General features: G+C 39.2%; 1 protein-coding gene across 4 annotated transcripts in view; it reads left to right on the plus strand.

Moving 5' to 3' along the window:
• The first annotated feature begins 1,355 nt into the window (after window positions 1-1,355).
• The window catches only part of LIN54 (lin-54 DREAM MuvB core complex component), a 76,186-nt gene continuing 51,400 nt past the window's right edge, over window positions 1,356-26,141 (plus strand). Inside the window, exons 1-3 of one of the 4 annotated variants that reach the window (XM_060147919.1) lie at window positions 1,356-1,499; window positions 15,095-15,147; window positions 20,161-20,278. In XM_060147919.1, the coding sequence (XP_060003902.1) occupies window positions 15,127-15,147; window positions 20,161-20,278 (139 nt within the window). In that variant the 5' untranslated portion in view covers window positions 1,356-1,499; window positions 15,095-15,126. Of the gene's footprint in view, window positions 1,500-3,490; window positions 3,808-15,094; window positions 15,808-20,160; window positions 20,279-26,141 lie in introns of those variants that run through there. The other 3 variants (XM_060147917.1, XM_060147918.1, XM_060147920.1) reach the window with 3 other exon arrangements.

Consider the following 26,141-nt stretch of genomic DNA (forward strand, 5'->3'; position numbering starts at 1 on the left):
TTCTTTCTTTCTTCCTTTAATTTTTGGCCGAGTGGCTTGTGGGATACTAGTTCCCCGAGTAGGGATGGAACCCAGGCCCCCTGGAGTGCAAGCATAGAGGCCTAACCACTGGACCACCAGGGAATTCCCACCACCAGGATGTTTTCTTACACCAGCTCTCAAAGCTTCTCATAAACTGGACTCACCTACTGATCCTCAATAAAGCCTGTGTATCATGCAGGTTTCTCACATTCCTTGCACAGGCTCCAGACCTTCCGGCTACCAAGCCTTTGCTAATTTCATGCCACTTGCCTTGCTAAATCCTAACCATAGAGTTTGAGGTGGAAGGTATGGGGTGCTGTTGATTATGGTAAAATAGAACTAACATTTGAGGCAGAGACTGTGTGTAGCTGCTTGACACCTCTCACTTTATATGATCCTCACGATCTTGGAAAGCTATGTTATTTTTCTTTTGTAGATGGGAAAAGAAACTTGATAAATGTTATACACTTTAGTGGAGGTGCCAGAATTTAAAACTAGGACTGCTTAACCCAAAATGATTGTTGCTTCCACTACAGCATGTCTCACCTCCTCCTTTGTGTTCCCAGGTTACAGTCTCTCACGTTGACCTGCAGGTCCTCCGTGCTTCACTAGCAATTACAAACTGTACCACACCATTTTATACTACGTATATACTCTTTTGTATTTTCTATTGTTTCCTCTGTAGTCTTCTCATACAGGGCAGTTATTCACTGAATCTCTGCCTGTTTATCCGACTCCAAATTTGGGCATCTTTTCTTACCTTATAAAAAGAATACCGGGAAAAATAAAAGTAAAAGGTTACCAAATACAAAGAATTTTGATTGTGTTAGTCTTGACTGTATACCGTAAAAAAAAGTCCCTTTCAAAATAAGTTTAACTCTGCGTGGTCTTCCAGGGGCTTTTTTAGCGACCCCCGCAAAATCAGTGCCTAAAAAACAAAGAGATTTGGCATTTGTGATTACTGATCACTTCCCCACCCAAGAACATCAAACAACGGCAAGATGCTGGAAATCGCACCTACAGCACAGACTTCCTAACAAGGAAAGCTAGAAGATAACACACTCCCTCCCAAGCTCGTGCGCGACCCTGCCTTCCCCCTCCCAGCTTCAGCTGGATGGAACATTCCGTGCGAAAGCTTTGACAGAGCGCACACTCGGAGTCACGTGGAGCAGGAGCGTACTCGCGGCCGCCTTGCGGGATGACGCTAGCTAGGGTTGCCAAGGGGCGGGGCAAGGCGCCGCGGAAAGGGCGGGGAGAAGGAAGCCGTGGAGGCGGGGCGGGCAGAGTGGAGGGGCGGGCGGAGAGGGGCGCGCGGGAGGGGAGGGCCCAGCGTATTATGGGATGCGGCGGTGGAATGGCGCTGGGCGCGTGATTTTGAACAAACCCGGGTCTGTGTCTTGGAGGCGCCGCCGCCGCCGCGGCTGCTGGGAGCCCAGAGATCGCGGCGTGAGAAGGAGGCGGCGGCGCCGCCGGCTTTGGTGAGTGTCAGCCCCCGGGGTGGGGGCCTCTGGGCAGGCGGGCGGGAAAGGGGGCGCTGCGGGTGGTGGCGCGGGCGGAGGGCGCCGGACCGCCCCCTCCGGGAGCCCGGGCTAGTGGGTAGTGGCGGAGAGCGGGAACCTGCAGTCTGGGGGACGCCGCGCCGCATCCCTGGGCCACAGGGGGAGGGAGGATCCTCCGGGCTCGGCCCCTTCCCGCCGGCACTCGGGAGGGCGGCTGTCACCCAGCGGGGCCGGCGCTCTGCCGGCAGCCCGCCCTTCCCGGCGGTCTGGAGGAAGGCTCCCGCGGCTGTTGACACGCACACTGCGCGGTCCGAGGAGCCCCCGTGTCGGCCCCGGGTTTCTGGGAACCGGTTTTGCTGCTGTGTCATTTTGTACCAGCTCCTCCTTTCCCTCCTGCCCGCCGCCCCGTTCTTCCTATGCCCCTTTGTATGGTGTCTTCTTCGTGTATGTCCGTTTTCCTCGCGAAGCCCACCAGTCAAATGTCACAATGTTCCCGAGGTGCACGGGGGAAGGGAGCGGGCCAAGACTTAGCTTGGCCAACCAACGGTAAACACCAAGCAGAGTGGGGGTGAACAGGGCTGGCCGTGGGGAAATAAAGTTTAAAGATAAAGAAATTGGGAAGACTTGATACTCTCAGAGTCTAGCAGGCTGCATATAGAAACGGCGACTGGGCTGGGTGATAGTACTTGTTTAAGCCTGAAGCTACCGACTTTTATATGGAGTTGTCATTGAAGCAAGGTAAGGAAATTAAATGCCTTTTTTCAACTTCTGCCTTTCTCTTTTTAAACTAACTTTTAAAAAAGGCGGTAGAGTGGCTCTGTTCGAAACCTTGAAATTCAATTTGCTCATTTCAGACAGGTCTTTTAGAGCTTATGCTGTAGTTGAATGGTAGGTATAGAATTCAGCTTTTCAATGGGTGGTTATCCAATCTGAAATTAACAAAGGTAGTCAACTTAGTTTTTTTTTTTAAATTCTGTTCCCATCAGAAGCCTTGCAGCTTATGTTTTCCTGATATTTCTTTGATGATTAAAATTTGCGTATATTCTCTTTTAGTTATTTATTAAACTGCATGATGAGAGGAGCTGGTGGAGCTGGGGGGGTAACTCTAGGGTCTTGCTCTGAAGCAAGCTGCTTATTTTCACAGTATCAAATAAACATATCAGCGGCAGATTTTTTTTTTAATTTGGTGACTTAGATTCTAAAAGCATTTGGCAAAAAATTTTAACTTAGAGGTATATTTTCTGTATTTTAGAAATTGTTCACTTATGAATAGGTTCAGTACATTTTAAACCTAGTGGCACTTTGACGTCTTAAACCAATGACAAACGAACTGGAAGTCACAGTGTTTATGGACAGAAATGATCAGACGAAATTAAGTGGAAAATAGTTGAGAAATTTATTTGAAAACTAGACCTTTTGACTACAGTATCTGCGTGAGAATCAATGCCTGTAACTTACAAATGTATCGGAGAGGTCGGACGTGCAGTTGGAAGTAGCCCATTCTGTCAAAAGTAGTGCTGACGGTGGAGGAAAATGTCAGAGCTGGTGAATGGCATTAAAGGTCTTGATCCTGTTTTTAGTGTCTGAGAGGGACACAGTGAATAAAAGGCATTCCGTCAACTCTCTCAAGTTGCTTTCCTGAAAATGAGAGAGTTTGGGCTCTTTATTGCCCTTCTGCCCCCTTCCGCATGTTTTTTGCTCTTCAAAACAAAAATGTGCCGGACTTGGGGCCCCGCAGGTAGCACGACTTGCTTTCGCGTTGCTACCGGGCCCGCCGGAGCACCATCTTTCGTGGCAGGGTGAAAGGTCTCAGCGTGGACTGTGTGTGCATTAGTATCTCCCTGAGCATTTGAAGGTTGGCGGGGCCGGCGGGAGGTTTCCCCGGATATGTGGGTGTGCGCCTCTCCCGAGGGGAGGGCCGGGGAGGGGAGGAGGAGGAAGGGGGAGGTTACTGGCGGCGGCGGCGGCGGCGGCCCGGGCTCCGGCTGTCGGGGAAGCTGCTGAGCTGTGATGGTGATGACGAGGTGAAAATGGCGGATCTTTCGAAATACAATCCCGGCCCCTGACATACCAGAGGCGGCGGCCGCGGCGGCGTCGCCACCCGGGCTCCCTCCTTGGCCCCCGGGATCCCTGTAGCGCTCCAGTTCGTGCAGACTGGGGAAGGAAGCGGCTGGCCGGAGCTACCGTGCACAGGCAAAACAAGCACCGCCCGGGCTCGGAATTGCCCGGGACCTTCTGGAGTCCCCACCTCGGAGCCGGAGGGAGGAGACAGCGGCAGCCGCCGGAGGTAGAGGAGAAGGGGATACCCGAGGGCTGCTCTGTTTTGAGCTCTCTTTATTTGGGGGAGGGGGTGGGTGGGAGAAGAATTGCGTCGTGGGTCAGGGAATGACTAGTTCAGAGGGCAAAGAATCAGTAGCCTCATAATGACATCAACATTATTCTTTGAGTGTTAAGAGGGCTTGAGTTTGCTCTTACACCTAAGGCTGCTGCTGAGGCCTAGATGAACCGCTAGCAGTTATCATGATTACCTGATTTAATATTTAAAATATCCACTCTGGCGGGTGTTGGTTTGATGATGTTCAGCAGTTTATGGGGTTGTATGTTTCTTTAGGGAGGCAGAGCATTGACATTTTATTCTGCATTTAAGCTCTGTGTCTTAGATCATAGTCTGTGACTTGTTGGGGTGTGGATGTTCACATTTTTTGAGCATATGGACCAGTTTTGTAATCATTAAAACTGTTGTCGTTTTCTTTTATGGCTCTGCCATCTATAGAGGACCCCTTGGGCCCTGCCATTTGGCAAATAACAATTGAGATACTGTCAGTCATATTTGATATCCATGTTTTTCCCTGCCTCTCATCCATTTCATGAATTCAGAGAGTAAAGTTATGGAAAATTTCACAGTAGATTTTATGATCCAAGTGAAGTGCAGCTCTGGGCGCTCTATTTTTGTTCACAAGTTTTACCTTCATTGTTGAGAAGGAAGTTGTGATGGCTTGATGCTCGCACTTGATACGAGTCAAATTTTAAGTTGGTTAAAGATAAATTGAGACCTCTGTTTTATTTTACATACTTGACTTGTTAGCCCTTTGTTTAAAGAGCTGGAGAATTGGCTTGATTGACTCTGTGACAGCCATTGTCTAATTTTGTTAGGTTACCTAAAGATTCATGTATGTTATAGATTGTGCTGCAGATCCCCAACAGTAGTGTTACTGAAAAGTTACATGTGAATCAAATTTTTATACATTAATTTGGGGCCCTCTGTTTTTTTCCAGCTTTTGTAGTGGAAGGTTGGGTCACTGGAAGGTTGAATATATGAGTGAACAGAGAGGTGAATGTTTAAGAAATGGCCCCTGGTCATGTTTATGATAGCAGTGATTTTCCTTATCCAAGTTTCCTACAAAGAGATGATGTCATAGTATGTCATACAAAATTATTCACTGAGTGTTTTATTCAGAGAGGAAATATTTGTGTGTATAGCTTGGACATTTGAGTGTCCGAATTCATTCACTAGAAGAATAAGAGACCAAAAAAAATTTTTACGGGAAATAACTGAGAGGTACTCAGAGGTTTTAGTTAATGAATTTTCTAAATCATTTTTTTTCCTGATATTCTCATTTTATCCAGTAGGAATTTGGTTGTTTTTGTTGTTGTTGTTTTTTCTTATAATGTTTATGTTGCAGTTATTTGGGCCATGCCAACCAAGCTGCTAAGTTAATAGTAAAACTAAGAATTTTTAAAATAATTAAAATAAAGAGGGAGATTTAATGCTTTTTCACTGGCTTTCTTTTTTTTTTTTAAATCACCGAGTGCTATTGTCTTTTTGTGATTCCTTGTGATTGTCTTTCAAGACCAGCTTTTAGATTATTGTGGTTAAAACAATTAATAATTAGAAGTGTGTTAGAAAGAAATGAAGAGTTATGCCAGTGGAGGTAGTCGGTCGTCTGTTTTGGTGGAGAGGAGCATTACAGATCCCTGTTACTTTTTTCAAATATTACTATTGGGTATCTATTATGTGTCACATACTATGCTAGGGATGGGCGATACCTCAGTATCTTTGCCTCAGGAAACTTTCACTTTAGGAATTGGAGATAAAGTTGCTAGGTTGGGTAGGACCTTAATACAGAAGGCCTTGAGACTTACAGAAAATTTTTGAGTAGGAGAGTGACAGCCTCAGAGATGCACTTGAGGGAGATAAGTCCTGTAGCTTTTTCTGTAGGAGGTATTGCAGGTGAGAGGAGATAAAGGTAAAAATACGTAGTTGGCTCTGAGCTTTGGAGATTTGGAAACTCTTGGTTATAGTGGGAAGGAGACATTGTGAAGGTGTAATCTGCATGATATATGACAGATTAAAAGTTCTATGGAGAGGGAATTCCCTGTGGTGGTCCAGTGGTAGGGACTCCATGCTGTCACTGTCCAGCGCCCAGGTTCAATCCCTGGTCAGGGAACTGAGATGCCATGTGGAGCTGCCAATAAATAAATAAATTAAGTAAGTAAGTAAGTAAGTAAATAAAATTTTTAAAAAAGGGAGAAATCAGGAGAAGCTAATTTAGATAGAAAAAGAAGAGAAGAATTTTCATTTGAGCTTTACTGTACCGCATAACTGTCTTCCCAGTAACCCTGCAAGTAAACTAGGGCTTAGGGCTTCCCTGGTGGCGCAGTGGTTGAGAGTCCCCCTACCGATGCAGGGGACACAGGTTCGTGCCCTGGTCCGGGCGGATCCCACATGCTGCGGAGCGGCTGGGCCCGTGAGCCATGGCCGCTGAGCCTGCGCGTCCGGAGCCTGTGCTCCGCAATGGGAGAGGCCACAACAGTGAGAGGCCCATGTACTGCAAAAAAAAAAAAAAACCCAAAAAACTAGGGCTTAGAGAGATTATTGCTTAGGGTTACATGATAAGCAACTAGGAGAGTCAAGATTTGGAAGCAGATCTTTCTGATGTGAATCCCCATGTTTTTTCCACCAGGTTAATCTTGAGCATGAATAATATACAATCTCCCTTTAAAGGGAAAAAAATATTGTGGATCCTCAGTATTGGCCTAAATAGTTTTATTTTATTAAAATATTTAATTTTTAGATGTATATAAATTCCTTATGGTTATTGCTTATATGGAAGTATAAAAGAAAAGTAAATTTATAAATGAAATATAAACAAAACTATAAAGCCAGTAAAACCAGTTAAATTTAGGGTGATGGATGATGTTGTTTTGCTGAAATGAAATCTTTCTTTGCATAGTGAATATACTATTGTGGGCCTTGGCTAGGTGTGCAGTTTTCTATATGCTGTATATCCTATGATAACTCAACTCCTACACTACTTTTCTGTGTTTGAATGCTGCAGAGCTTTCCTCCTTAAATCACTGATTAGGTGGTTTGGCTTTCACTTGGCATAAATATATCATTTACCTTGTAAGACCCTTCTATGCCTACTCTAATTCTGGTACCATTGATGGTAGATATGAGGTGGTTATCAAGGTGATCCAGAATATACTTTTAAAAAATATATATTATTGAAATGAAAATATGAACTTCTCAAAATTTCTTCAAGACTCATGTTTTATAGTTCACTGCTCCCACTGTTTGAGAAATGTAGTTTGAGAAATGTAGTTCTGCATCTAGTTTTTGAGTTGTTGATGTTTGATCTTAGAAATGAAAGCTAAAATCCAAGTAGTATAGTTAACCAGATAGTGCTGGTGGTAAGCTCTAGGTACAAAAGTGTAATTCTTAACATTCAAATGTTTCTGTCCCAACATCTGACCAATTACTCACCTATAATATGATGATAGGTCATCACCATTTTATATTAGTATGTGCAAGAATGAAAACAGTTGTTTACCAGGTTGTCCTCCACCTGTAACTAAGGGAAAGAAGAGTGTTTCAGCACTGGTAATATTCTCTAAGAAACCATTTAAAAATGTGAAAGCATAGAGCATTTATCATTTCTATCTTATATTATTTTTTATATTTAACTCATTTCTTTTACTGCCCTAAATCCGTCCCTCCATTTATCTCTGTCTTGAACTAATTACTGTAATAGCCTTCTAACTGGTTTCCCTGCCTCCAGTCCAATAAAATACTGAGATGAAGTTAATCCTCCCAAAGTACAGCTGTGATCATGCCTCTCTTCTGTTGATTTCTGAGGTCTGTCTGGTTAATTTCCCTCCACAAAGTTGGGAAGCAATACATATTAATTAAATGCTGATAAAAAACATAAATAAGTTTAAAACTAAGGCTTTTAGAACTTGATTTTATGAGCAGAAATGTTGGAGGCATGGAGAATGCATTGTATGTTCAATATTCTTTTCTCTCCATACCTTGAAAGGTAACCTTTCATACAGATGTGGTAAACTAAAGCTCCTCAGTCCCATTGGCTTGTGAAGATCCTCTCTTTTCTTGGAGTGGTCCTCAACACAGAGATGATGAGGTTGCATGTGCTAGTACATATCTTCCATTCCTAAGGGATAAAATTAGAGTGATGATTCATGTAACTAGATGGCCAAACCCTTTCCTGCCATGCCCACAAGCTCCTTTTGAGAGTTTCTTTTCGCATAGGCCACCATGCCCTGCATGTGACCCTGACTGAAACAGATATGGATGTCTAATCATAAAGCAGTTATCACAGTCTGCTCAGTGGCCTGTGAGGTGTGCTGGCTCCTGAACTCTGCACAGCCCATACTGCTTAGAGACTGGCCAAACGAATCAGACCTTTTCTTGTTACAAGTTTGAACTTTACTCCTACTTCCAAGGGAGACTCCTAGGTCTATAGCTCCTAGTTCCTTTTAATAGGACAAATAGGAAGACATGTTCTGCCTAATAACAGAGCTTTAAAATATATGAAGAAGCAAAAATGCATAGAAGAGGAGAAAATGACAAAGCCACAATCGTATTTGGGAATTTTAACAGCCTTTCTCAGTAATTGATAGAAAAGGAAAAAGAAAGACTATGGAAGATATGAACAACACTATCAACCAACTTGACCTAATTGACTTTTATAGGGTGTTACCCTCAGCAACCATAGAATACATGTTCTCTTCAGGTGCACGTGCAGTGTTCACCAAGATGGACCATACACTGAGCCTTAAACTAGTCTCTAAATTCCATCTACACATGATGGAAATGGTAATTACAGTCTCTGACAATAGTAGGAGCAAATTAGAAATCAATAATAAAAGGTAGAAAATCCCCAAATATTTGGGAATTAAATAGCACACTTCTTTATTTTCCGTGTATCAAAGATGAAATCACAAGGACTATTAGAAAACATTTGAAGCGAATGATAATAAAAACATATTGAGATTAGTAGAATGCAGTTAAAGTAGCATTGGGGGAATTTTTAACATTAAATGTTTATTTCAGAAAAGAAGGTTTAAAATCTTTATGGTAATAAATTTGGCAACTGAGAGGAATAGACAAGTATCTTAAAAGATACAAACTATCAAATATCAAAGGTTTAAAATCAATGATCTAAACCAAGTGTTGACAGATTTTTTCTATAAAAGGCCAGATGGCAAATATTTTAGGCTTTGTAGGGTAGTGTGTGTGTGTGTGTGTGTGTGTGTGTGTGTATATATACACACACACACATACACAGTGTATATATATGTATGTGTATATATATGTCTGTGTATATATATATATACATATACATATGTATATATATACGTATATATGTATATATACGTGTGTGTGTGTATATATATATATATATACACACACACACACACACACACATATATACTCACTCTCGCCCAACTATTTACAAATGTAAAAATCATTCTTAGCTGCAGAGAAATACATAAACAGACCATGGGCTTAATTTGGTCTGTAGGCTATGGTTTGTCGAATCCTGATCTGTGCTTCCATCTGAAGCTTCTAGAAAAAAATCTAAAGTAAGCAGAAGGAAGGAGATAAAGGTAATAGTTAAGTAAAAAATGGACAAACTGTTGGGAAAAATCAATGAAGCCAAAATCGTTCTTGAAAAGATCAATAAAATTGAAAAATCTCCAACTAGACTGATCAGAGAAAAAAAGGAGAAAAGACAGAAACTACCAAAATGAGGATGGAAGAGTTGCTATCTCTACAGACATTAAAATAAAAGAATATTTTGTATAACTTTATGCTAATAAATTTGGCAACTTAGAGGAATAGACAGATTCCTTAAAAGATACAAACTATCAAATGTCAAAGGTCACTCAGAAAGAAAGAGATAACCCGAGTATCGTATTCAAGAAATAGAATTTATAGTTAAAAACCTCACAAGAAAGCTTTATGTCTAGATGGCTTTACTGGTGAATTCTAACAAACATTTTAGGAAGAAATTGTAACAATTCCATGAAGACTCTTCCTGAAAATTGAAGAGGAGTGAAGACCTCCCAACTCATTTTATTAGACTAGCATTATCCCCAGAGAGCCACTACAAAAAAACTACAGACCAGTAGTCCTCATGAGTATAGACAAAATTGATTAACAAAATATTAGCCAGTAGAATTTGGCAATATGTAGAAAATATGATTTTATACAATTTTATATAATTTTGAGTGGAGTTTATTTCAGGAATGCAGAATTGGCTTAATAAAAAATCAATATAACTCCCAGACTAAAAGAGGAAAGCCATATGATTATCTCACTAGTTGTAGAAAAAAACATATGATTAGATATCCATTTATGATTATGATTGAAAAAAGAAACAACTACAAACTGGTACTATAAGTTAGCTTTCTCAACCTAATAGAAGGAATTTATGAAAAACCTACAGCTAAGGGTAAGTTTGGGAACAAGGTAAAGATGTCTGCTCTTACCACTTTTATTCAACATTTTACTGTAGGTCCTAGCCAGTGCGGGCGGTAAGGTAAGGAAAAGAAACAAAAGACATGCCGATTGGAAAGGAAGAAATACTGATCTTATTCTCAGACACCATGGATTATCTTTCTAAAAAATCCTAAGGGCTCTACATCGAGATTTAGTGAGTTTAGCTAATTGTTAGATACATGGACAATATAAAATAATCAGTTGAATCTCTGTATACTAGCAACAAACAGTTGGAAAATGGAAAAAAAAAAGACCACTTACAATGCATCAAAAAAACGTGAAACACTTAGGGATAAATTTACCAAAATATATATAGAAAGAAGACCTATACACTAGAAGTACAAAAAACATTGCTAAAATAAATAAGTAGAGAGAGATACTTTTGGGAAACAGTTTTCCCTGGGTCTTTGCATTTCTGTACTTCTTACAAGTGAGGCGGTGACAGCCCTTTTTTCTACTTTTTTTTTATTTAAAAAACTTTATTTATTTTTGTCTGCGTTGGGTCTTTGTTGCTGCGCACGGGCTTTTTCTAGTTGCAGCGAGCGAGGGCTACTCTTCGCTTTGGTGCGCAGGCTTCTCACTTCAAACTGAGCTGTTGTTGCAGAGCACGGGCTGTAGGCATGAGGGCTTCAGTAGTTGTGGCACGTGGGCTTCAGTAGTTGTGGCTTGCAGGCTTTAGAGCACAGGCCAGTAGTGTGACAGCCCTTTTAAACAATTTTTTCCAGGATGTTTGTATAGCATAAAGCCTTGGATGATAGTTAGCGACTCCTGCTGTTGTAGAGGGCAGATTTGCTTATTGTCCAGTATAGTAAAGATAATATCGCCCTTTGGACAAAGGGCAGGTGTGCTTCAGGTTATAAATGATTCAGGTTCCTTAAGCTCAGGGTCCCTCAGTTGTGATGCAAACCTGCCTGCACAGTGTCTACCTGGGCTCCTCTCCACATCTGCCCTGTAGGACTTGGGGGCAACAGGGGAACTGATACACGCATGATACTTATGTTCCTTGCTGTGCTTGGAGTAGTAAGTCCTGTGTCTCTGACCTAGGCCTACTGTGTTGTCCGCCAGTATCCACGAAACAGTGACAGGCTACTTTGTTAGCTTGCAAGGAGAGGCTAAAATCTCAGCCCCCTCCCAGTACTTGACAGTTTTAGCCATAAGAATGGAGTGCTGACAGAGACATGGCTTTTTGAAAGAGGAAGGATGAGGACCTTGAGGGCTGGGCTAGGGGATATTGAAAGACTCTCTGGCATCTGGCAGCAAATGCTCTCACCCAAGTGGTGGGCAAGGGTGGCAGAGGCAAGGGAAGTAGGAGCCCTTTGGTGTTCTACCTCTTAATGAATATTTAGGGGCTGAGCTGAGAGATGGCCTGAATGGTTACCTTGGTTGTTGTACACTCAACTCCATGGCCCTAGCAGAAGGGCGGTGGGGCTGTAGCTGCTGAGTCAAGGAGTCCCCAAAGCTGAGAAAATGATGTTAGAAATGAGGATCTGGGTGGATCGAAAACATTAGAAGTTTGTTTGGTTGAGCTGCAAGTGTGGGGGCTTGAAACTGAAAGTAAATGCACCGTCTGACCACTGTCTCCTTCCGTGGGGTGACCTCTCCTCCTCTTACACCTTGACTTCAGGTGTTTTAAGGAGAAAGATGAATAAGGGTTGGGCTGAGGTCTCCCTATCCTTAAGGGAGACCAGAGGCCACACCCATCTGTCTAAACGTGCTGGGGGAACTTCAGGGAGAAGAGGGAGTCAAACTTTTATGGTTGTGTTGGATGCTGACACCCAAGTCATCATCCTACCTTGTTCTATGGGGGATGGAATGTTCAGAGACAACTGACAGGCCTTGGGCAAGGTCCATGGTAGGGAAGGGAAGCTAATGTGGCACTGTGGGTGAGGCCATTTATTGTTGTGTACTGTTATCTGGCTTCCACTGCAGAAAGTATAATTGGTGTTGATGTTTTAAAGAGCCTGTCTGTAAATGCCCTGTTCTGTAAGTGCCAGAGGGGATTCTATTGATTAGGAAGAGCCGCATCTAGAGAAGTGCTCATACTTTGGAAACCTTAGTGATTCCTCTGAGCTACAAGTTACTGTGACTGATGGTTTTGCAATATATGTAAAGAACTCATCTAACTCAACAAGAAGATAAAAAACCCAATATTTTAAAAATTTGGCAAAAGGCTTTAACACAGGCACTTTTTAAAAGAAGATACACAAATAGATAACATTCATATGAAAAGATGCTCAACGTCTTTAGTCATCTGGGAATTGCAAATTAAAACCACAATGAGGGCTTCCCTGGTGGCGCAGTGGTTGAGAGTCCGCCTGCCAATGCAGGGGACACGGGTTCGTGCCCTGGTCCGGGAGGATCCCACATGCCACGGAGCGGCTGGGCCCGTGAGCCATGGCCGCTGAGCCTGCGCGTCCGGAGCCTGTGCTCCGCAACGGGAGAGGCCACAACAGTGAGAGGCCCGCGTACTGCAAAAGAAAAAAACCCACAATGAGATACCACTTCACACCCACTAGAATGGCTAAAGTTAAAAAGACCAACAAAACCAGTTGCTGGCGAGGATGTGGAGCAGCTGGGAGCCTCATGCATCGCTGGTGGGTGTACAAAATGGTACAGCTGAGCTGGGAAGTAGTTTGGCAGTTTCATGCAAAGTTAAAAATAAACTTATTTTATGACCTAGCAAGTCCACTTCTAGGTATTTATTCAAAAGAAATGAAAATATCTATCCATAAAAAACTTGAATGTTCATAGCAGTATTATTCATAATAGTCCCAAAATGGAAACAGTCCAAATGTTCATCCACAGATGAATGGATAAACAACTTGTGGTAGATTCATCCAGTGGAATGTTACTCAGCAATGAAAAGGAACTGAGCTGCTAATAAGGGTAAGAATAAAGATAAATCTTAAAAAACATACTGAGGGAAAAGGCTTATACTGTATATTCCTTTATGTCATGAGTATGTAATATATGATTCCATTTATATGAAGTTCTAGAATGGGCAAAAAGGCAACACTAATCTAGTGAGGTGATAGAACAGACCCGTGGTTGTGTAGAGTAGGATTTTGGGGTAGGAGGTTGACTGTAAAGGAGTAGACTTTTTTTTTTTCTCAATTTAAAAATACCAGTGGTAAAAATTTAAGGCAGTAAATTTTGTGATTAAAATTATGAACTTTGTGTCATAAAACATATCCTGAGTTTGAGTTCTGGCTATCATTTACTGGGTAGCTGTGTGACCTTGGGCAAATAGTTTAACCTTTCTAAGGTTTCCTCATATGTAAAATGGGGGTGATAATGATACCATATTAGAGTTGTCAGGATAGATTAAGTTATGTCAGGATAGATTAAATTAAATTATGCCATCACTGGTAGATAGTAAGTGCTCAATAATGAAGATTAATTTTGGCAGTATTAGTATTTGTCAATGCTAATAATTATAATTTGCTGTTCATGTCTGTTACTCTTAATCTTGGAATGGGTATTGCATGTTTATATTTTTTAAAAAAAGGGAAAAGAAAGAATTACTGATTAGGTTCCTATGGATCTTAGACGTTCTCTGGGCAGATAACTTATTTAGTCAGTCATAAATATGATGAACTCTTTAATATGTGAAGATAATGGTACTGACTCCTTTATTGGAAGTTCTGCATGACCTTTGGCTGAAAGCATTGCAGTTCTAATTTGTTCGTAATCTGCTTTATTATTATTACCATTTTTTTTTCTTTATGGGGCCTAGCTGTATTCCTCTTAAATGGTTCCCTTTGTGACATTTTGAATGGCTGAGGAGGATTTGAGAATCTTCTTTCCAAATAAAGCTTTCTTTAGTATGAAGCAAATTGATCAAACTTGGGCCAGATAAGCCATTTGACCTACAGTTGCTGAGATGGATTACTCTAGAAACTCCTTTAACATTAATTTGAGTCCTTAATGGATTTTTTTTCCTTCACATCTTTATTGGGGTATAATTGCTTTACAATGGTGTGTTAGTTTCTGCTTTATAACAAAGTGAATCAGTTATACATATACATATGTTCCCATATCTCTTCCCTCTTGCATCTCCCTCCCTCCCACCCTCCCTATCCCACCCTTCCAGGCGGTCACAAAGCACCGAGCTGATATCCCTGTGCTATGCGGCTGCTTCCCACAAGCTATCTACCTTACGTTTGGTAGTGTATATATGTCCAGGCCTCTCTCTCGCTTTGTCACAGCTCACTCTTCTGCCTCCCCATCTTAATGGATTTTTATAAATGGTTTAGTAACCTCATTTTAGGACCTCGCTCACTGGAGATTTGAATATGTTTTCTAAAATCTGTTTATATTTAAATCTTTATTTCCTTGTGCAAATCAGCAGTTTTCAAGTTTGTCGGTAGGAAAAAGAAAAACAAAACCCATAACTGGGAAGAAGTAAGATGATCAGACATGTCAAAGATTAAAAGGTTTTATTTATGAGCAGGAACTGGAAAGGAGTTTCCTGTAATTATGTGACTTAGTGTTGCCTGAATGCAGTATACTTTTGGGTTGAGACATGGCGAATGAGAATGTTTGCTTTTAGTTTTGTGTCCCATATGACTTATATTTCAGATTCTTGAAGGTTGAGGATTTGTTAAAATGGTTTAACCCAAATATGCATCAGGAATGTCCTTCATTCAGTTATACATAAGTAAAAATTTTTGTTTTGTCATTTGCATTTTTCTTGAATAATTTTTTTTCTTCTCTTAAATCTGTTTTGAAACCTAGTAATTTATTCATTTTTCAAATTTTATTGCAGTGCCTGATCAACTTTCTAGCAGGAGAACGATCATGGAGGTGGTGCCAGCTGAGGTGAATAGTTTGCTTCCAGAGGAGATAATGGACACTGGTATAACTTTAGTGGATGATGATAGTATTGAGGCTGTTATTGTTTCATCCCCAATTCCCATGGAGACAGAACTGGAAGAAATTGTCAACATAAATTCTACTGGTGACTCTACAGCCACGCCCATTTCCACGGAACCAATAACAGTGTACAGTAACCACACTAACCAAGTTGCAGTGAATACCACAATTACTAAAGCAGATTGTAATACCACGGTGAAACCAGCTTTTCCAAGTGGCCTTCAAAAACTTGGTGCTCAGACTCCTGTGACTATATCAGCCAATCAGATTATTTTAAACAAAGTATCACAGACATCTGATCTTAAACTTGGCAATCAGACCCTTAAACCAGATGGACAGAAGTTAATTTTAACAACTTTGGGCAAGTCTGGTTCACCAATTGTTTTAGCACTACCCCATAGCCAACCCCAGGCTCAGAAAGTTACAACTCAGGCCCAGTCAGGAGATGCTAAGTTACCACCGCAGCAAATTAAAGTAGTTACCATTGGAGGGAGGCCAGAGGTGAAACCTGTCATTGGTGTCTCAGCATTGACCCCAGGAAGTCAACTGATTAATACTACAACTCAGCCCTCTGTGTTACAGACCCAACAGTTAAAAACAGTACAGGTAAAAAAAAAAAAAAAAAAAAAAAAAAAGGGCGCTTACTAGTTAAAATGCATGTTAAATTGATTCATAGTTGCGTGTGTAGGGTGATTAAATGCATAGTTGTTACTGAATTCTTTTGAATGTTGCTTTTAGTAACTGTGTGGTTTTTTTTGTAAAGTTTGATATGTGCAATGCTTTTGAAAATTTCTGCCAGAGAACTTAGAACTTAATTTTGGTTAAATTCCAATTTAGTGTATTTATAGCTTTTTACTCATTTTAAAACAATTTTATTCTCAGTAGTAGTTTGAGTACAAGGATGTTCTGCTGGTATAAAGATGCCAGAGTTGATGTCAGGCTGTCAAAAAATCATTCAGACATGATATTTTCAGCTAACAGATGGCCAGAGTCTAGGAAAACTTGCTGCTCTGAGAAACCCTTCAAGCCAGCAGTAGTGCATACCAGCCAGTGTGTGCCTCTTCTTTGGAATTTACTGTCCATTGCATCGCTCATGTTTGCAATGTAGAATGGCAGTTCCATGTGATGGAAGGTTTAGAATTGGACCAACTGGATTTCAGTCTCTTCTCTGCTGCCCTCCCAGCTGCGGAACTTTGGATAGGCTACTTATTTTCTCTGAGTTTTTGATTTTAGCTGTAAGATGGCTATTTGATCGTGATGAAACACATAAGAAAAGATAACTCTTTGGTATGGTTCTCAAAACATTGAGAATCCTTCAAAATGGTACCCATTGTTAGTATGAATAGAAACCTAAGATAGAAGGTTATAAGAACATATGTTAAGTATTTTTTCATGCCCAATAGGCCTTTTTAGGTCACCACTGCTCTTAGAAATACAATGATCCACTTAAGACCACAAATGCATTTCCTGTTTGAAAGAGTTGGCTTTTAGAAAGAAGGCATGAGTTAGAGAAATAAAGCAGGTGTATAAGGAAGGAGGAAGGTTTGGGGAACTGTCCACTCTCAGCTGATATTAGAAATATTGTTTTGGTTATTATGTTGACAAAATAGTTAGAAACTTATTTTTCACAGGCTTTTTATTTAAGAACTTCATAAGATTTCTCAAACTTTATAATTTGTCCATGTCCCTTCTGCCACTATTAAACATTTAGTGCTCTTTCTTGTTCATTATCATCTCTCACTTAATTCTGACTTCCTTTTACTTTTTTTGGTGAGGATCTCTTGAATGAGATATCCTATCACCATCAAGCACCTTGTCCTCAGCTTGTTTTTTAATCAGTTTTAAAACTTGTTTTTATTGGTTTACCAGAGTTTATCTGGCTTTGGGGATATGGATCATAACCATGTTCGCAAGATACTGTAAATGTAAATCAGAATGTCATTTTTTTTTCATTTACAAGAGCAATGTATACATACTATTTGTAAGATCAGTTTACTTGTATCCACTAGTTTTCTACTATAATCCCCTAAGTACCAACAATAAAAACAAAGACTGGGGTCTAATTCTTATAACTTCTCTTCTTGTCCTTACTTTTACAAAATCTGATTCTATTTATTTAAAAAGACTTCTATTTAAAAACAAAAACAAGGGCTTACCTGGTGGCGCAGTGGTTGAGAGTCCACCTGCCGATGCAGGGGACACGGGTTCGTGCCCCGGTCCGGGAGGATCCCACATGCCGCGGAGCGGCGGGGCCCGTGAGCCATGGCCGCTGAGCCTGCATGTCCGGAGCCTGTGCTCCGCAAAGGGAGAGGCCACAACAGTGAGAGGCCCGCGTACCGCAAAATAAATAAATAAATAAAATAAAAACAGAAACAAAAGAAACCCCATTTAGAATATTGTTCTACTTGTCCAGTTATTTTTAGGCAACTAAATCTTTTCAACTCAAGAGTAGCCTATAAAGCTCTGAAGCACTGAAGCACAGAAAAAACAAACAAAAAGCTACACATCTATCTGTATCCATTTTGGGCAACAGAATATTTGGTTTACTTTTACATGGTGTGTATGATCCCCTGATTTTTTTCCCAGACGGTTCTCAGCATTGTCTTAAGTTTAATCAGAGTATTGAAACTTATTAGGGTGTGGACAATAGGAAAGGGTGGAAGAAGGAGACCCATCTCCAAAGGTGACAGTTGAGGCCAGAGGCAGTAACAAAGAGGTATAGTTACACTTAGTTACAGATATATAAACACTTTCCTGTGTTTCTTTTGCATAGTATATAAGAATAATAGATAATTAGCCATATGGAACAACATAACTCCTTATTAGTTCCTGAATCTGTATAACACAGTGCCCAAAATTACTGCATGTATTATTTGATCACATCTTTGGCAGTCTTATTTGTAAATTTCCTTCTTTGATTCATTTTTGTCTTAATCTGCTAATTAGATACATTTGTTAAAAAATGATCCTTTGGGCTTCCCTGGTGGCGCAGTGGTTGAGGGTCCGCCTGCCGATGCAGGGGACACGGGTTTGTGCCCGGTCCGGGAAGATCCCACATGCCACAGAGCAGCTGGGCCCGTGAGTCATGGCCGCTAAGCCTGCGCGTCTGGAGCCTGTGCTCCGCAACGGGAGAGGCCACAACAGTGAGAGGCCTGCATACTGCAAAAAAAAAAAAAGAAAAAAAGAAGATCCTTTATGCTCTGTTTTATTTAATAAAGTAAATTTGTTCTAGGGTAGTTTAGAATTCATAATGCAAAAAGCCTGGTTCCTTGACAGAATTGGAAATCCTTATTTTCAGCAATGCTACACTAAAGAAACAAAACCACAAGGACAAGTTGAGATTGTTCCTTTGAATAATTAATGTGCTCTTGGTCGTATTTACATTTTTTTTCCTGGTTGGTAAGTATTCATATAGTTTTATGATTGTGAAAATTAGTTAAAAATGGGGAAACACTTTAAATTCCTAAACTCCATAGCTAAGATTATCTATTTCGAGACACAGATTTCCAAGAATATCAATACCTCTACCTCTTGAGATTCTTAATACTAAGTCAATAGACAACATATTCTAACTTATTTTAGAGTTTTAGGCCTGTAAATACACTTGGGAAATATTTTCTCTGTGTGTCTCCCAAATTGCATCAGTTTTTAAAACTACAATTATGGATTTATTTGGGTATATCAGAGTTTTACAAGCTGGATATTTTTTAATATAGAAGAAAATCTCTTTGGTTCGTTTTTTTAAAAGGTGATTTGTGTTTCCTTTACATTTTGTTTTGTCAGTAATATGTTCTGAGTGTAAGAAAGTAATATATTCTAAGTGTAAGAAAATGTTATTAAGTTTAATTTATAGTTTGAGCACAAAGCTGGTATTTACTTAGTTCTGTAATCAGTTACAGCTTCTGGTATGTTTTGTCGTTTAAGTTGGTCATGTTTGTTCATTTTGAGTTATTATTTCCAATAATAGTACTTTCAGGGCCTCAATTTTCAATCTGCCAAAGATAAAATTAGTATTTAATGTCCTTCCTGCTCTGAAAGTCCATGATTTTTATCATAAACTGATAAAAAAGTCTATGATTTTTATTATTGCTAAAGGCTATGATTTTTTATCATTGCTAAATTTCTGCTTCTGACTTTTAGAAAAAGCTGTGCCTTGCATACATTGCAATTTCAGTATAAGGACATTGGTAACTCTACCTTCCTTGACTTGTGGAGAATTTTAGTTTAGGGCAACAGTGTACCGTGTATAACGTAAAAGCAGAGATGAATAAAACAAAGACCCTCCCTTCAAACAGTTTGTAGTCTAGTAAAGTGTATTTTAGTAAATAATATTTCAGAGGCTTCACCTTTAGAATAGTCTGTGTTTTGCCAAACATGTCTCTTTGTATCCTAGGGTGTTAACTTGTGCAGTTCCTTATTTATCTGCCCCTGATATATAGATCTAAAGTTGAAGATATAATCATGAGCCTATCTTTTATGTGTATTTATATTTTGCTTCCAGGGGCCAATGAAATTATATTTATCATTTGCACTATGCTTTCTTAACATACTCTACTCCATCTTTTTATTATTGAATAATTAGCTATTTGGAAAAGGATATTGCTGTGCCATATTTGTGTTTCATTATTATTATTAAATGGTTATTTTAAACATTACTATTGAACATTAAACATTATTTTTACAAATTAATTTGTTTTTCATTATATGCATATGTCCCAGAGACTAAAATAAGAATTTGCAATAAAATCCAAAGGTATTGTTGTATAATGGCCTAAGGATGTGATCATATTAGTATTTTGGTGAATGGCTGCATTTTAAATGTTTTTAACGTCAGTACTTAGATATGTTTTGTTAAATGAGCTGGTTTCACATGTACTTCTGTATATCAATCTTGTCTAATTTTGATTGAATAGGTGTTTTATAGAAACAATGGTCTTTATAGTTATTTATATATTTCAGATTGCGAAGAAACCTCGAACTCCAACCTCTGGTCCAGTAATCACGAAGCTGATTTTTGCAAAACCAATTAATAGTAAAGCAGTTACAGGACAGACAACTCAAGTACCAGCCATTGCAGGTTATATTTCTTTATAGTTTGTTTAGCTAAATATTTACCTTCCTTTTAGGTTTAAAAAAGGCTGTTTTCTACCTTGAAATGTTTTAGTGCTTATTACTGTAAATCAGACTGGTTAGTAAGAAATGTTACACCTATTAAATGTGTCCTTCAAGCAAAATGCCTTATCTCAAAATCAGTCCATTACTTTAGCCTCTTTGGTTTTTGGTATACCTTGAAAGTAGTGAAGTCTCAGACTCTGATAATACTAGCTAACATTTACATAGTGTTTGCTACGGCTTCCACACTATTCTTAGCTCTTTACATAGAGTGACATATATAATCCTCTGGCAATCCTATGCAGTAGGTACTAATAACATCCCCATTTTGCCAGTGTGGAAACAGAGGCACTCAGCTAGTAAATGGCCAAGTTGGAATTTGAATCCAGCTAATGCTAGAGCACATGCTAATAAGTCTGTTAGGTTTAAAGTAATATATGTGAGAGTATCGTATTTCATGGTTTCTGTTTGAATTTTTGGTTTCCGTATTTTAATATTCTCTGTATGCAGTTCTCTATGAAACAGAAAATTACCACAATGATAATAATTACTTAAGTGAGAACAGAATTTTAGTTATATTACTTTTACCAGCAAATTCCTCAGCATGGCCCAATTATTTTATTATATACTTTTAAGATATGTCATCACTAATAACACCTCAGAAATCTTGACTTTGAGTATTTCACTCTTTATTATTCTAGTTGATCTGCCTTTGTACTTCCAATCTAGTAATTCTTTCACTTTGAAATCTCTGATCCATTAACTCTTCCACTTTCTCATTAATAATCCCTTTCCAGTCCTCAAATTCTTCCTTACTCAGCATGGAGTTCATGACCCATCACTACTGCTCCCAGAAAACACCATTGATTCTCTTTTCACTCTCTCTTTCTATAATGGCTTGGTTAAGTCCAGCTCTCTTCTTGCCTGGCAAGCACCTCAGTACTTCTGGAGAAAATCACACAGCTGTGGTGACTGGTCTTTAATTCAGAGCTATACTAACATTACTTCTTTCACCATTTAGGAGCTCATTTTAAATTTCCATTGTTCTAATAGCTTATGGAAGCACCTCTGGGTGGTAGACTTTGACTAGAGACTTTCAAATGCTAATTACCCATTTCTAGAATGTGTATTCTTGATGAAGGTACTTCAGATGTTAATTAACCATCCCTGGGATATGTATTAAAACCACCTCCTACTGTCTTTGATAAATTTACAGACAGTATAGCAGTAGGCAACTCTGAAATCAGTGGCAGTGAAATGATCATTTTCCTAGGCTTTGAATTATAATATATAGGGAGGCTTCTCTGTTTAGCAAGTGAGAGAAGGAATGAGGAGATTGTAGTTTGAGGGCAGTGTTGGGTGAGTGAATGTTCTTTTTCTTTTGGCCTTCAGTAGAGATTTGGGATGGTATAGGATGCTCGTATCTAGAGGGCTGTCATGGGAGATAGGTGTGGCCCCAGAGGAAAAACTGGAAAGGGTTTGGATTTCGAGCTGCTTCAGGAAGTGGGCTTTAGTTGGCTGAAAGTGAGGAAGGCTTGGATATGTTGATGATAAAGGGACCACCAGACCCTTAGGAGTTTGGGTGAGTAGAGGTGGTTTACGAGGAGGGGTGTCTCAGTGCCATGTTCTCTACTGCTTTTGAGTTTGAGAGAATTCCTTAAAACTTTTAATTATGTAGGGGCGAAGGGGAGCTGTATGCTAAAGAATTGTGGTTTTGCAGAAGTGTCTGAGTGAATATTTGGTAATGTCAAGATTTCACCTCTCTTACATTTGACTATAATGGATTTCATTGCTGGGTCTTTGGGTGATTTACAGTGTGTTGCACACTAATCATAGCTTCACCTTTTAATTACAGACAGACTTATTAGCCCTCCCAAAATACATAGAGATAGACTTCTATTAAATTTCACTAGAATTTGTTGGCATTAAGTTCAGTTTGGAGGGATAATTTCTACTGTTAACTAATAGTTTGTAGCTTTTTAAATTCATGTAAGCCAAATTTTAAACCACCAAAGTAGCTCTCCTGCTGAATTGTCTTATCACAAGGAGGTTCCATTATCTTTATATTATAGCTAAGGATCTTTCAAATTACATTTAGACTGCTTTTTAATGACCTTTGGGCTTTTCATGGAAGATGGATATCTTTTTCTGTCTTTTGATCAAGATGAACTTAGTGTTTGTATAAAATCAATTTTTCTAAAATGCAAATATGATTTTGTCACACCCTTGCTTAAATTTTCTTGGCCACATCCATTTCTTGGCCTTAATCCTTCAGGAATAAGTTCAGATGCCAGAGCTTTCTTAGCATTAAAGTCATTTATTATATAACATATACCTTTTTCATTTTCAGCTTGTATTAGCTCCAGACCTACTGATGTAACTTATTTCAAGAGATCACCAAATGGCCCATGTTCTCTCAGAACTTAGGCCCTTGGCCCTGTTGCTTTTACCTGAAATGACTTTTTTTGCTTTCCTTATGGCTGACTCATCCATTTTATCTTTGGATTATCTCCACCTGTCTTGGAAGTTTTTGATCCCTGGGTTTAGTTAGGTTCTCTTTTCTCTGACCATCTCCTATATATTTCCATAAAACTTGGTTATACCTACCAAATACTTAACTTAAATCAGACTTCTGTTAAATTTCACACTGGCTTTTAATGTTTCCATTAGTCATGGTATATTGTAATACTTGGTTTCCTTGTCTGTCTGTCTCCCCTGTTGTCTGTCTGTCTCCCCTATTACACTTAAAATTTTTCTTAATAGTAATTTTGGATTTTGTTTGCCATCTAGTTTTTAAAGATTATTTTTTAAAAAATTATGATAAATACACATAACATAAAGTTGACCATTTTAACCACTGGTGGCATTAAGTACATTCATGTTGTTGTGCAACCATCACCACTGTCTGTCTCTAGGACTTTTTTCGCATTGCAAAGCTAAATCTTTGTCCGCATTAAACAATAACTTCCCAATTCCTTCCTTCCCCCAGCCCCTAGCAGAGACTGTCTCTATCAATTTGACTTTTCTGTGTATCTCATATAAGTGGAATCGTACAGTATTTGTCCTTTTATGACTGGCTTTTTATGACTCTCCAATACCTAGCACAGCTTCTAGCACATAGATGTGGTTCGGTGAATGTGTATTGTTGAGTGAATATGTGTATCACGGAGGCAGTGTGGTGTATGGGAGGAGCTATTAGGAGACTTGGGTTTTAGTTATGGGTCTTCTATTCATTTTCTCTGTGATCTTGGGTAAATATATTTTCTGTTCATCTTACTCCTTTCTGTAAAATGTTGATAACAATCACTTCACATGACTTTTGAGATGGTTAAATGAGGTACAGAGGTCCTCATTATCAGGTCCTCATTATCAGAGCTCCCAAGGTACAAGGTTGCTGCTATAGCAGAGCAAACTCCATCAATGTGAAAATATTCACTAGTGAATTAATCTCTTATAGAATTAGTCCTGGCTCAGATAAGCTAGCTCTCTGCCCCCAGCCTGTCCCATCTGTAGCTTTTTGGTTATGTCTCTTTTGATTCTTGGAGAATACCTGACAGTAGAGTGTAAAATGCTTTGCAAATTGATTTCAAGGTGAAATTGTATAACTTGTATACTTTCTTGAATCTGTCTGCAGAGTCAAGGATAAACAGGGATTTGGAGATTAATCAGGAGAAATGCTATCTGGATGAAAAACAAGTGGCCCTTCAAAAAAGAATAATTTGAATTTTAAAGGATATAGAGGGTTCTTGGGAAAATTGATGAAATCCTAAAATATTTTGGCAGAAATAATCTTCTGTATCATCCTGTTGGCGCCCATCAAACAGAGTCTGTCATTGTAATGTCATTACTAATTTTCAGAAGAATCCTCTCCCCCTCAAACAGTTCATTCTAAGAGATAGTATAGTTGTAATTATAAACTGAATTTTTGTTAAATATAAGCAAAAAAAGTTTTAGTTTTAGGGGTTTTTGTTGTTGTTATTTACAGTGAAATTTTTGTCCTTGTTTTAAATGTAATTCACTTTAACTGGCCTTTTTCTGGTATCAGTTATCCTCACTCAGGAATAGAGGATTTTTATATGTATGTTTTCTGAAATGTATGTAATGCTTAACAAATAAGAAATTATAGTAATAACTGTAAATGATGATCATTTTATGAAAATGTGTCTTTATTGGTAGTTTCTTTTCTTAAAATAATGGTTGTTGGGGCTTTAGGCTTATCCCAGAGGTATTAGTTTTGGAAACCAGAACAGACAAACATGCTACTTCAGGCAGGCTCCACATTTGAGGGTGCCCTTCTAAAAATATTTGATATAGATTCATTTAGTTTATATAGAATTGACTTATTTAGTTATGATGTAATTCAGCCTAAAAAAACCCTAGCAAAACTCTCAACTGAAATTCATTAAGGAATATGTCAATAATATAAAATGTAATCGTGTACTAAAAGGAATTGAAAAAATATATTTAAAATATTTTTAAAATTCATGTGTCAGACAAAACTTGATTCATCTTTAAAAAAAAATACGTTTACTGTCACATTGTTATTAGAAAAAAAACAGCCTTGAAACTCTTACATGCTAGTTCTCTATTTTTGCTTGAAGGGTAAGACCCTTTTTTTTTTCTCTTTTTCCCTTTTTCTCTTCCTCTCTCCCTTTCTCTTTCTCTGACTGTATCTGTAAGTTAAATCATAGCATCTAAAGGGATTTTAGAGATAATTTAGTTATCTACCTTCTCTATTTCTTGAGTGCTTGGAGTTCCTCTTCAGCCAGTGGATTTGATTATCCAGCATCTGTTTTTGAACACCTTCAGTGAGTAGAAACTCACTCATATAGAAACAGTCGTTTCAATTGGAAATTTTTGTTAGAAGTTCTTTCTTACTGCTTAACTAAAAATTTTCTGTTTATATTAGTGTGTGCATCTGATGGATACAGAGTGGTTCTAATCCTTCAACTTGACAGCATGGATCAATCAGGACAGTCTTGGTTCTCTGCCATAATAAACAGTCTTTAAATCTCCGAAATTTAAGAAAACACAAATTTTATTTTGTATTCATACTTCATGGTTATCTACATGTCTACTGTGGGTTAGAAAGGGGGCTATTCTTATCATGGTCACTCAAGGACCCCGGCTGATGGAGGAGCCACCATCCAGACTCAGTGAGGAAAAGAGAGCTTTGGAAGGTCTTGCGTAGGCAGTAAATGTTCTGACCCAGAAATGACACACATCACTTCTATTCATAATTTGTTGGTCAGAACTAGTCATATGGCCCTAATCTAACCACAGGGAGCTGCAGGGACGGGTAGGAAGGGCAGTCCTGCCGTGTGCCCAGAATGGAAGGGGAGGAGGTCGGCGCCAGAATGCTGAATGGCAGCATCACACAGTCTTTCAGGAATTTGGAGCTGTGTCATGTCTTTGTATTCCTCTCTCACCTAGGACAAAAATTCCTAATATTTCAACTCCTTGTGATATGATTTCCAATTCTGTAAGCCATCCAGACACACTATAGTTTTTCTGTTTTGTTCCTGAAGGATATTTCCAGAAGGGAACACAGCATTCTTGTTGGAATCTGGCCAGGACAGCTAGAAGAATTTTTTTTCCCCTTTTTGGCAGACTAAAATGAGACAGTATTAAACCAGTGTTTAAGTTAGTTCAGTGACTATCTGTTTTATAGATGTGGACTTAAATTGTATCCTGAATGGTTTCAGTTCAAAGAGAAGAAGCTGAGGTATAGTAGAGAACAGAGACTGAAGTTTAAGACTTGGATTCAAGTCCTAACTTTGAGGAGCTGTGTTACACAGGACTTGTTCCTTAGTTGTCCTGAGCCTATT

Source organism: Lagenorhynchus albirostris, chromosome 4 (assembly GCF_949774975.1).
Source record: "Lagenorhynchus albirostris chromosome 4, mLagAlb1.1, whole genome shotgun sequence".
NCBI classification, from domain to species: domain Eukaryota; kingdom Metazoa; phylum Chordata; class Mammalia; order Artiodactyla; family Delphinidae; genus Lagenorhynchus; species Lagenorhynchus albirostris.